Below are 13,443 nucleotides of genomic sequence, written 5' to 3' on the forward strand. Positions count from 1 at the left end.
CAAAAATGGTGGAGAACAAACAATTAAGTGTAATAATGAAGCATGTACCAACATTGTAAAAATGAAACTGTTGGTGATAGCTGTTATAAGATGTTTGCCAGCATTCAGGTTACTCTAAAAGTAATCACAGTTTTTAGTTTATTATAATTATAATTATAATTACTAATAGTATTAGTAGTAGTAGTGATTGTATTAGTAGTATTTGGGATTGCAGCTGTAGTTATAGTGATTGCACTTTTTTTGTGTGAGATCAATAAAACTGTTTCAGCACCATGGACAGATACTGTCAGATTTGACAGGGCTGAAAGCACAAAGACAATATAAAGCTATACTTTTCTACTGACAAAATGCAAGTCAAACATTGAACATAAGTAAATACAGACAGATTATAAGACCTGAGAAGATGATGGACTAATTCGGAACTATCTGTCCACTCAATACTTGATAATAGGCGACCAACAAATTGTAATGGTCAAAAAAGAATCGTGCAGGAAAGAACGGGGAGATTAAAATTGTTAAAAACCTGCTCCAAAGCCTTCAATAAAAATATGGCTCCATCACCAGTTGTCACTGGACTTTCCTGTGATTATATCGGAGCAGGTAGTCTGCAAGCCAAATGGTATCTGACAGACAAGAGCATGATGGAAAAAATAGGTGCGTGTTTCAATATACTTAATAAAGAATAAATGCATTTAATGTAATCAAACGAGAACAGGTATCAGAAACCAACACACGTTATTTGCCAGAATTTTACATTTTCATCATTGTAAAATGAGGACCACCTTGAAAAGAGAGACAACTTAGGAAAAAAGGTTTGTCATGAAAGTAAGAAATTGTGACTGATGAGGATAGGAGCAGTTTACAATATATTAAAACGCTGCTGATGTCGCCTTATATGAAAGAAACTGAAGTCTAAATTCCATCAGCCGACATTTCAATTGAACAACCTTTTAACAATTTAATTTTGGATCAAAAATAGAAGTAAGCATAACCACACAAAAATAATATAAATATGCATCAGCTTTGACAAGCAAAGTAATTTGATCGGCTCCTACCTCAGGAGAAGAATCACAGTCTCCAAAAGCATCAGCAAAGTCAGAAGGACTTTTCCTCAGAGTCTGGTCAGCAGGCAGTGTGTTGTCATTGTAAGATGTCACGAACTTAAAGTCACTGGTTCGAGAACCTGTTGTCAGGTAGGCGTCATAATTGTAAGTGCTGCGTAAAGTTCCTGTGCCATCAACATCTGCGTAATTAGGAGGGAGATAAGCACTGGGGATGGCGACAGCTCCGTCAAACAACATTCTGGGCTTTCTCCTGCGACAAAACCTCACACCCAGGATGATGATGATGAAGGTCAGGAAAAAGGTGGAGACGGAGACCAGCGCTATGATCAGGTAAGAGGTCAGTTTTGAATTCTTCTCATCATAAGAAATGTCTTTGAGTTCTGGCACCTCAGCCAAGTTATCCGAAATAAGTAAATACATGGAACAGGTGGCAGACAGAGAGGGCTGTCCGTTATCTTTCACCGCCACAATAAGGTTCTGTTTCATGCTGTCAGATTCAGAAATGTCCCGCTGTGTCCTGATCTCTCCGCTGTGGACACCAATAGTGAAAAGTCCCGGATCAGTAGTTTTGACTATCTGATAGGACAGCCAGGCGTTCTGTCCCGAGTCCGCGTCCACCGCAATCACTTTGGACACCAGAGAGCCTCCGTGTGCAGCTTTGGGGACCAGCTCGGTCATGAAGGAGTTGCCCTCCGGGGCGGGGTACAGTATCTGTGGAGAGTTGTCGTTGACATCCGATATGAAGACGCTGATGGTAACGTTGCTGCTGAACGGAGGAGAACCGTTGTCTCTGGCCATCACGTGGACTTTAAAGCTCCTGAACTGTTCATAATCAAACGACCTCACAGCGTGGATCACCCCCGTGTCTCCGTTAACTGATAGATAGGAGGACACCTGGGCACCGTTCACCTCACCAGGTAACAGAGAATAAACCACTGTGCCGTTTTGTCTCCAGTCGGGGTCTCGAGCAGTAACGGAACATAACGTGGAGCCAGGTTTGTTATTTTCAGTCACATATGCGCTGTAGGACTGTTCCTCAAACACAGGTGGGTTGTCATTGATGTCAGCTACAGATAACTGAACAGTTTTAGAGGAGGACAGAGGTGGAGAGCCCTCGTCAGTGGCAGTGATTGTTATGTTGTAATCTGACACTAGTTCACGGTCCAGCTGTCCTGTGGTCACCAGAGAATAATAGTTTTTAATCGAAGGAACTAACTTAAAAGGGACATTTTGCTGAATGGAGCAGCGAACCTGTCTGTTACTCTCAGAGTCTCTGTCCTGCACGTTAATTATTCCCACCTCTGAACCAGGTGACACGTTCTCAGGTATGGGGTTAGTCAGAGATTTTAAATATATAACCGGAGCATTGTCATTCACATCAGTAACATCTATCATAACTTTAGCGTAAGATGTTAGTCCTAAACCATCTTTAGCTTCAACTCCCATTTCAAAAGAACTTCTTGCTTCAAAATCAATCACACCAGTTACTCTGATTTCACCCGTTTTGTGATCAATAGAAAACACATTTACATCGTCTTCAGTCACGTGACCAAAGTCATACGTCACATCTCCATTCACTCCTTCGTCTGCGTCAGTGGCACTGACATTAATCACAACGGTATCAGGAGGAGAGTTTTCAGGCAGACTTGCTTTATAAACGGCCTGACTAAACACTGGGGCGTTATCATTAGCATCCAGCACAGTGACGTGTATCACTACGGTGCCTGATCTTTGAGGAGAGCCACCATCCAAAGCAGTCAGAAGCAAATTCATCTCTTTTTGTTTCTCTCGATCAAGAGTATTTTCCAAAACAAGTTCAACCTTGTTATTATCAACAGCGAGAATGAAGTTGTCATTCTTTTGCAGGTTGTACCTCTGAACGGTATTTTGACCTATATCTGCGTCGTGGGCCTCCTCGATTGAAAAGCGATTTCCCTTATCTGCCGACTCCCTTATTTCCATTTCAATCAACATTTTTTTAAATTTTGGCGAGTTGTCGTTTACATCTTGAACATGAAGACTCACTCGATGAAGCTCTAGGGGATTTTCTAACAGCAGGTCTATCACTAACACACACGATGGTTTCTTGCCGCAAAGGCTTTCTCTGTCGATTCTCTCCGTGGTGATCAGATCCCCGGTGTTCAGATTCATGTCACAGTACCGCTGTTGTGTCCCCTCAAAATCAACACGAGCCTTTCGAGAAGACAAGGTCCTCAGATCAATCCCGAGATCCTTCGCTATATTTCCAGTAACAGATCCTCGTTTCATCTCCTCTTGAATAGAATAACTCAGGTCTCCATGAACCACGTTCAGCATTAGAATGAAGGAAACGAAGCAGAAGCCCGGACGAAGCGCTGAAAATCCTTTGTCTCCCATCCCGACACAAAACCTTTACTTAGCTTGAAACACGAATCCTTTCCAGTGCGGTGAAATAATATCCGTCCGAAAAAAACAACGATGTAACACTTCACAGCAGTGTACACGACCGTTTATGATCTGGAATTGAAGCGTTACTCGAAAATATCTGCTACTGAAATATTCAGCTGTAGTGGGTGGAGTGGTGAGTGTCCTTTTCCCGTCAGTCAACAGCGACACCATGAGTATTTTTATTATTGCTTATACAAATGTGGAATCAAATATATTTTCAGATCGTTTTAAACCAAGTTGAGACAATATTCACTCACCTAAAGTGAACCGTTTGTTTACGTAAAAAGCACACGCAAATGTATCACTTTAATTAGCAGAACACGAGGTTTGTACGTGTCACCACAATACAGTTGACCAACGCTACATTTTAACGCGTATAAATGTTAATTTTGCTCTAGCGTTAACAAAGTGATTATAGGTTGCATGAGCATATTGATTTCTGGCCGTTCGAAAAACAAATACACGTTTGAATAAATGTGTTAAAACACTCAATATCAAAACAATGGGCTGTGTCAATCAGGTTTTACAATCTTCCAAAAAATTATATAATTACTATTATTATTATAAAAAATCTGGAAAGTGAACCTGACGGTAGGAAAATTTCCAATTAAGGTTTTTGCCTCAGCTATCCAGGAGTGTTTCAGCACAAAGGAGAGAGACAGTGACGTCTTTCATATCTGGTCGCACAAAGATCCTTAAAGCTCAGTTAATCTAACGTCTGATCTAAGACTCTTCTTATGTGGGTTTCTGACTTTTGTAAAACTCTTGTTCCCTGACCTGAACATTTTACAGCTTGTTCAGGAATAGGCTGGCAGCTGTTTCCATCACTTGCTGGAAAATGACAGTTAGAGGCTGCGTAATGTCCTATAATGTTTTAACGGAAACTATAAATTACCTGAAGAGATTGATTCAAAGCAAAAACAATTATGCTTGTGTGACAACTCCAGTCATACGTAGACTGCTTGTTGACATTTTTTAAAACTTGGAACCCCCGTGACGCCGACTTTGTTTGCTGATTAAGACTAGTTGGACGCAACTAGTTTGTGGCAAATTATTTACCTGATTAAAACCAAAACAGCACTAAATACGACGTTAGCAGTTTCATAAAATCATTGACCTGAAATACGTATTAAATTATGTCAGGAAAATGTTCAAATACTAAATTGATTGCTCTGAGAGGGGACTTGAAAAAAAATATTTAAGCAAAAGTGGTACTCATATGAGGACAGGTCAGGTGGGGGCCCCAGTAACAAGTGACCAATCCGATGATGCTAATGAAAATTGTTAATTATATGCAAAAGTTTCCTGGAATGATTTACAGACAGTACAGGGGGTAACAGTCAAGGTTCCCTCCCACAACAACACATTGCATTTAGCATTGCGGATTCAGAAACATGTGCTTCAGCGAGACACATAGTAACATGACTTAATAAACAGGCCAAACGTTTAAATACCAATATAGCACTTTGAACGGTTCCTACCTCTGGAGAATCATCTGGTGTTCCAAACACATCAGCAAAGTCAGAAGGACTTTTCCTCAGAGTCTGGTCAGCAGGCAGTGTGTTGTCATTGTAAGATGTCACGAACTTAAAGTCACTGGTTCGAGAACCTGTTGTCAGGTAGGCGTCATAATTGTAAGTGCTGCGTAAAGTTCCTGCACCGTCAACATCTGCGTAATTAGGAGGGAGATAAGCGCTGGGGATGGCGACAGCTCCGTCAAACAACATTCTGGGCTTTCTCCTGCGACAAAACCTCAAACCCAGGATGATGATGATGAAGGTCAGGAAAAAGGTGGAGACAGAGACCAGCGCTATGATCAGGTACGAGGTCAGTTTTGAATTCTTCTCATCATAAGAAATGTCCTTCAACTCTGGCACCTCAGCCAAGTTATCAGAAATAAGTAAATACATGGAACAGGTGGCAGACAGAGAGGGCTGTCCGTTATCTTTCACCGCCACAATAAGATTCTGTTTCATGCTGTCAGATTCAGAAATGTCTCGCTGTGTCCTGATCTCTCCGCTGTGGACACCAATAGTGAAAAGTCCCGGATCAGTGGATTTGACTATTTGATAGGACAGCCAGGCGTTCTGTCCTGAGTCCGCGTCCACTGCGATCACTTTGGACACCAGAGAGCCTCCGTGTGCAGCTTTGGGGACCAGCTCGGTCATGAAGGAGTTGCCCTCCGGGGCGGGGTACAGTATCTGAGGAGAGTTGTCGTTCACATCCGATATGGAGACGCTGACAGTCACGTTGCTGCTGAGCGGGGGAGAACCGTTGTCTCTGGCCATCACGTGGACTTTAAAGCTCCTGAACTGTTCATAATCAAACGACCTCACAGCGTGGATCACCCCCGTGTCTCCGTTAACTGATAGATAGGAGGACACCGAGGCACCGTTCACCTCACCAGGTAACAGAGAATAAACCACTGTGCCGTTTTGTCTCCAGTCGGGGTCTCGAGCAGTAACGGAACATAACGTGGAGCCAGGTTTGTTATTTTCAGTCACATATGCGCTGTAGGACTGTTCCTCAAACACAGGTGGGTTGTCGTTGATGTCAGCGACAGATAACTGAACAGTTTTAGAGGAGGACAGAGGTGGAGAGCCCTCGTCAGTGGCAGTGACTGTAATGTTGTAATCTGACACTAGTTCACGGTCCAGTTGTCCTGTGGTCACCAGAGAATAATAGTTTTTAATCGAAGGAACTAACTTAAAAGGGACATTTTGCTGAATGGAGCAGCGAACCTTTTGGTTACTGTCAGAATCTGCATCCTGCACGTTAATAATGCCCACCTCTGAACCAGGTGACACGTTCTCAGGTATGGGATTAGTCAGAGATTTTAAATATATTACTGGAGCATTGTCATTAACATCAGTGACATCTATCATAACTTTAGCGTAAGATGTTAGTCCTAAACCATCTCTAGCCTCAACTCTTATCTCAAAAGAATTCCTTTCTTCAAAGTCAATCACACCAGTTACTGTAATTTGTCCCGTTTTCGAATCGATAGAAAACATATTTACATCTTCGTCAGTCATGTGACCAAAGTCATACGTCACATCTCCATTCACTCCTTCGTCTGCGTCAGTGGCACTGACATTAATCACTACGGTATCAGGAGGAGAGTTTTCAGGCAGACTGGCTTCATAAACTGCCTGACTAAACACTGGGGCGTTATCATTAGCATCCAGCACAGTGACGTGTATAACTACGGTGCCTGATCTCTGAGGAGAGCCACCATCCAAAGCTGTCAGAAGCAGATTCATCTCTTTTCGTTTCTCTCGATCAAGTGTATTCTCCAATACAAGTTCAACCTTGTTATTATCAACAGCGAGAATAAAGTTGTCATTCTTTTGCAGGTTGTACCTCTGAACAGTGTTTTGACCTATATCTGCGTCGTGGGCCTCCTCGATTGAGAAGCGGTTTCCCTTAACTGCCGACTCACTTATTTCCATTTCAATCAAATTCTTTTTAAATTTTGGCGAGTTGTCATTTACATCTTGAACATGAAGATTTATACGATAAAGCTCCAAAGGATTTTCTAACACCAGATCTACTTTCAGAACACACGACGGTTTCTTGCCACAAAGGCTTTCTCTGTCGATTCTCTCCGTGGTGATCAAATCCCCGTTGTTTAGATTCATGTCACAGTACCGTTTCCGAGTCCCTTCAATATCCACACGGGCCTTTCGGGAAGATAAGGTCCTCAGATCAAGGCTGAGATCCTTCGCTATATTTCCAATAACTGACTCGCGCTTCGTCTCCTCTGGAAAAGAATAACTCAGGTCTCCATAAACGAGGTGCAGCGTTACAATAAAGAAAGCGAAGCATAAGAGTGATCGAAGCGGTGCAAATCCATTGTCTCCCATCCTTGAAAAAAACACGTTCGATGTTTGATCAAATTATTTTCCCGAAGAAAGCAACTCTGTTGCAAAGCAGAGTAAATAATCCAGTATTTCACTACAGCGAGCACAATGAAAATTTGTCGTGGAACAAGGGGTTTCTCCCGACTGTATTTGATGCAGTAACGGTGGGTGGAGATGTCTGTACTGCTGTTGTGCTGACCCACAGCGGCACCATGAGTCGCTTTTCACTCTTTACAGCTGCAAGCAACGCGACGTACTTGTAGAGCCCTAATAACAGACTTCATATATTTAACAATAACGAATTATGCGATAAACTCATAAACTACAGCTCCAGCCTATATTCAATACAGATCTCAACAATAATTTACTGCAATAGCCTTATATGGATTATATCAAATTAGAAACACTGTTAAAATGTTTTGTTGCAATATAAGAGGAGAAACTGATTGATTTGAAGGTCTTTATTTTTGTTTCAAAACACTCATGTTTATTATCCATATAAGTAACAATATACATGAATCAGCTGCTTCAGATAATGTTTCTTTTTTTTAACTTTTTATTTGTTTCACAAATGAAATACAAACACATCAGGATATGTCGACCTCATGTAAAACATAAATCATAATTTATATCCATCACATTAGCATATCTCTAACAAAACTATATACCCTTACAAAGCATGCTCCCTTATCTCTTAGTAGTTCACTGAACTAAATAGGTATACTCGCAATCTGATACAAGTAATAATAAATAAAATATATATTTATAAAAAACTGTTGATTAAGATAAAGCAACAGAAAAAGAGGTGTTCAGAGCTCTGTCTTTGTGTGTGCTACTGGTGCATATCTAGCAAATCTGTTCTCAGCTGCAGTCTCAATGTAAATGTTGACCTCCTTTAATTAATTCTATTAAGATCATAATAAAATCAATTATCTTTCTATTTGGTCTTGATGAAATATAACCAGTTAGCCAAGTTCTATTTGCATACGGTTACTGTTATACCATAATTGATACCCAAAACATTTTGATCTCTTTTTGAACAACATCTATTATTAAAATATTTGTTTCCAGTTCCCAGTTTTCTTGAACATTCATATTATTATCATTAGATGCATATTGCGGTGCATTAAATAGTTTTTATATCAGTCTTTTCTTTGACTTCTTCTCTGTAAGTGACAGCAATTGTACTTCAGTTGGTTCCTTACATATATTTCCCCATTCTTTATGTTTCTGAAAGTCGTGTCGCAATCGTAGGCATATATAAAAATCGTGCTGACAAATTATTTTCCTTTAGAATTTGTTCAAATAACTTCATAGTGTGACCCTTAAAATAAGTTTGCAATACAGATAATGTTTCTAAAAGAGAAAAATAAATGTCCAGTTGCTCTAGTTGTTTCAGAACCATGGACAGGGACAACAGGATGATCACTTGCAGGCTCTTCAACAAACTTTCCATCTAAATTAATCCATACAATATATCTCATCTAAAAATCTTCACCAATCAATCTTTGTATTATGATGAGAAACAATGTGATGTGGGTCAAAAACATGAACACCACTCAAAGAAGGCTGTAAAACAGATATATGACAAAAGAAAGTAATCCACATAAATGCAACATGTAAGGATCAAATTCACACACAAATACAAATTATTATAGTGAATTATATTGTAGATTGACCATAATGCTATGCCACAACTGCATACATGTTCAGCTACTCCACAACTTTTGCATTGGACAACTTTTACATATGAGCCACAATGAAAAGTTTGGAGGGGGGAAATGTCATAATTGATTGAGTTCAGTTCACAGTTCAGCTCAAATGCCTGCAGTACAGCTGGATATTAGAGTTTGTAATGCTGGTAGCCGCAAATGTAGCCTGGAACAACTAGCCTCTGACAAGGATTAGAGGCAAGCAACAGAGGTCTAGTCAGTTCCTTTTCTAACTCCACAGACACACATACTTTCCATATTTAAAGTGACATTACTTGAGGCAAATCGTGGGATTTCTATGCAGCTCCCTCTGAAGCCGCAAAGAGCTTCATACAAAGTATTTCCGATTTGCAGCAGTTCTCCAGATATCTCCAAATACACTTTTAAGTGCAAAAACTGTGGAGCTCCACTTTATAAGGAAATAAGCTCAGAGACGCACACAATACTTTTCCAGTGTCCTTATACACTAGGTGTCACTGAAATGCAGATGTAAAGCATTATACTGAACTGATTTAGTTGCAACAACATTTTCATGTCTTCCAAAAGATAACCATCGCATTCTGTGGAATTTATTTGGTTTTGATGACCTACCCATCATGTCAGACTGGTTTCTGTTGATGGTTTTTGTGGAATAACCAAATAATTCACCTTATTCTGCACACTGCCTGAAACTAAACTCTAATTTACCTTTAGGCTTCAAACTATAAACAATCTCCATCTAGCAGCTCCACCTTTTTATGATAATATCTTTGTCAAGTTCTCTCGGCTGTGTAATACGTGAAAGCTGGTTTATATTGATGTATACCAGCCTCAATATACTCTGAGAGCCAAAGTCAGAGATGTGTCGACATAGCTCCTTTAAATGTAACCCATAAATATCAACTTTAAATATTAAAGTTAAACAAGTTGGCTTACAAAACAACAAGTACCATTTTAACACATTTAACAAATTCCACCCCAGAAATAAAATGATCATTAAGTTACACTGATATCAAGTTATTCATGTCGTAACATTACTCTTTCAAGGTAGATATGTACAGAGTCAAGTCAGTAAAGTCAATTCATAATATACAAAATGAATGACATCCTGACTTTTGTTTTCAAGAATGCATAAAAAATGTATGTGAATTGCTTTCTCACATATTCTGGTCACACAAAAGCAGTTTTATCTGAATTTACTAACCAGTAGAGTTGTTCTTAAAGACAAGGTATGTCCAGCATTATCCACAAGCAAGGTAGTTGTCTCAGGAAGTACAGTAACCTAAGGAGAGAATTCTTACATTTAGTTTTGCACACTGTAGTTTGAATTGATGGCATAAAAAGCTTGGTATTAATGAACATTTATACTTTACAACTAGCCCGAAAAGCCAAACTATGTAGCCTGAGTATTGCATTTTACAGCTAGATTATTAAAATGAACATATTCATTCATAATGTTAAATTAAATATGGTTTGCACACAAATACAAAGACCAACAGTATGCTATTGTTTCTCTGTTGAAAGTGTCCAGTTAGTGGAGAAAAATTGACAAACATTAGTAATGTCTATAGACATTAGCACAATAGAAGTCAAGCCTGATAAGTGTAGGAGGCAACAGTTTGAAATAATGAGTCCCTATGTTGTTGTCAGGATAAAACACTTACCTTTATTAGTACTGTTGAAAGTTGTTCCTGTTCCTTCTGCGTGGAGAAAAGAGACATCAGAAAACTATCAGAGAAAAAACACAAGCTGCTGTAGGGAAACCACTGCTCTGAACTAGTGTCTAATGTGTGGAGACTGTTTTCTTTCTTCTTCTTCCTACTAAAATAAATGATATATGTGGCCTTGTGTTTGTGTTGTCATTGTGTAGCCAACACTCTTCACCAAGCTAGATATAATGTTGTGTTTGCCTATGTGTTCTTGTAAGTAAACAGTGACCTATCGCCTGCTGTGCTAACTTTATTTCATTAAAAAGTAAAATATCAACTCCATGTTGAGCTTCAATAAACATGTACACGTCAATGACAATATAAATATTGTAGCTAACAAGCTGACATGGTTAACTCAGTTAGGCTAACCAACAAACTGGTAGAGCCATAGATATAGGTAGAGCAGCTACAGTTGGCAATGATAGCATTTAAGCTAGTAGCTGACAAACTTAGGCATTCATTAACAAACGGTAAATGTTCCTACCTGATCGTGTTAGTAGCCATTTTGGTTACTTCAATGACGCCCTCGACGCATCCATTAATATGTCTGTGTATCGCAGCTCAGGTGCTGAGGAGGTCCTCCTTATTGTTTCTGTTGAATTGTTTAACATTAAGAAGAGAAGAGCAAAGCCACACACACGGTGAGCACGACATGAACACAGCTGACCGATTTGTTTGGCGGACCGGATGTTTCTCGTGTTCACTCTACTTCCGGTACCTGGAAACACCTGTTTGAATATTTAAACAGGCTGTCTACGTCAGTGTTAGTTGAGCCAGGTTTAAATTCAGGAATATGATTCATGAGCTAGATAGCAACACTTATTTATTATATTTACACATATACACACACACACACACACACATAGTAAACATACTTTATGTTAATATTTATATATCGTTACCATAATATTTTTTTGCTTTTGTTATTTAAAAAGAGAGATCTGATTCTAAACATGATACAAGCTCTAAATTTGCTTTATGACCCAATTTGGAAAGTGTGAGAGAATTCAAATATCTTGGACATTTTTTTGATGGTAAATTGAAATCTTTCTTTGAAATGAGGATAAAGTATTGTTGAAGGATTTCTAGATTTACATGGATGCCATTAATACACGTATTGTAAAAGCAGGTACTCACTGGCAGAATTTACTAAGTCGTTTCATTTTCAAAAGAAGTAAACTGCACTGCATTATTGCACTGAATTACACACAGCCTTATACTTGTATAAAAAACAAACAAACAAAAAAAGCTTTTCTTTTGCTTCTTCTGTACACAAAATAATGTGCCATCATATTCAGGCCAGGAGATGGCGCCTGCTCAGCACTCCTGCAGCTGGACCTCATGCAGCAGGCAGGAGTGAGTGGAACAGGCAGTGTGTCGGCATCATGCAGTTCCTTTCAAACGGAACGGTTTTTATAACATGAACGTGAATCTCACTATTGAATAAAATATATCATGCTGTAACACTTCAAGCAGGCACCAAAACGGTGTCCCACGTCCTGCACGCACTGCATCCTGGTACATGTAGTCCAACACTCTTTTCGCTGAGGTGTTGCCTCATGTTCGCAGCATGACTTGATGTCGATGAGAACTGTGACGCTCAGTTTGTCACAGAAGATGGCAAATTCACACAGCGTAAAAACAAAGACATGTACGAGCATTATAGCCAATTATTATGGCCTCATTGTTTAGGTGCAACACACACTACAAATCTATACAGGGATCAGTTATTGTTTCGGTAATCAAGCCTGTTTTCTTGATTTACAGCGGTCATACGGTCAATGTGAAGGGTTAATAATAATAAACATGATAACACATTTTATTTATAGGCACCTTTCAGAGCACTCAAGGTCACCTTACACGGCAGAGATAAAAACACAAGAACAAAAAACTATGTATCAAAAGCATCAATAAAACAAGTAAAGTAAAATATATCAATTGAAATAATTAATTAAAGATTGTGTTACAGCATGCATCATAGTAAACACCATGATAAGTGGGAGATCTATGTTTCCTGTGTAGCTTTTCATCTCATTGCCTGTTCCCCTGCAGCATGGTTGCATCAAAATCCAATGTTCCAGATGGATAGTGTGAGCTGTCCATGGTGGTGAGTCAACGTAACTACAGAATGAAATACAACCCAGCTGAAAGGAAAAATATTACAAAGTATTTCAACATTGTTATGTCATTATAATTGAAACTTCAACCCATCCTTCAGCTTCACAACATAAACTGCAGGGCTGGAATAGAGAAATCATTCACCTTCACAAACACACCTACAGCTAATTTTGGAGTGGGAAACTGAATACTTGCAGTACACCCATGCAGGCACATGGCAAAATATGAACTCCAAGCGGTTCAGGAACAATGAATGCAATGCAGAATCCCTGATCCCCAATTTCTGGGCCAGAAACCTACGGCTGGGAGGCAGCACTGTTAACCACAAATGTGTACATAGGGAAGGCAATAATGCTTATTTTTTATATATCTGCCATACCAGTAAGTCGTTTAAATTCACTTGCACAGGCTGAAACAAACATATTTCATTATCAACCCATGATCTCACCCTTTATTATGAACTTCCTTGCACTTCACACACACACACACACTTAGTGTCTCCGAGGTGTAATGTGCAGTGCTGTTATGCCGCAGGCCACAAATTATGGTTCACATTAATCTCTCCATCTCC

General features: G+C 39.5%; 1 protein-coding gene and 1 pseudogene across 1 annotated transcript; both read right to left on the reverse strand.

The window, feature by feature from the left end:
* Positions 1 to 557: 557 nt before the first annotated feature.
* Positions 558 to 3,440, reverse strand: LOC133011414 (protocadherin beta-15-like). The gene is made up of 2 exons (XM_061079147.1): positions 1,056 to 3,440; positions 558 to 623 (listed from the first exon to the last, which is right to left on the reverse strand). Exons 1-2 carry the CDS (start codon positions 3,438 to 3,440, stop codon positions 558 to 560), a joined length of 2,451 nt encoding a protein of 816 aa, XP_060935130.1.
* A 722-nt stretch (positions 3,441 to 4,162) lies between these two features.
* On the reverse strand, positions 4,163 to 7,347 carry LOC133011415 (protocadherin gamma-A11-like; annotated as a pseudogene).
* Positions 7,348 to 13,443: the final 6,096 nt, after the last annotated feature.

The sequence above is a fragment of the Limanda limanda genome, chromosome 10, assembly GCF_963576545.1.
Source record: "Limanda limanda chromosome 10, fLimLim1.1, whole genome shotgun sequence".
Lineage (NCBI taxonomy): Eukaryota > Metazoa > Chordata > Actinopteri > Pleuronectiformes > Pleuronectidae > Limanda > Limanda limanda.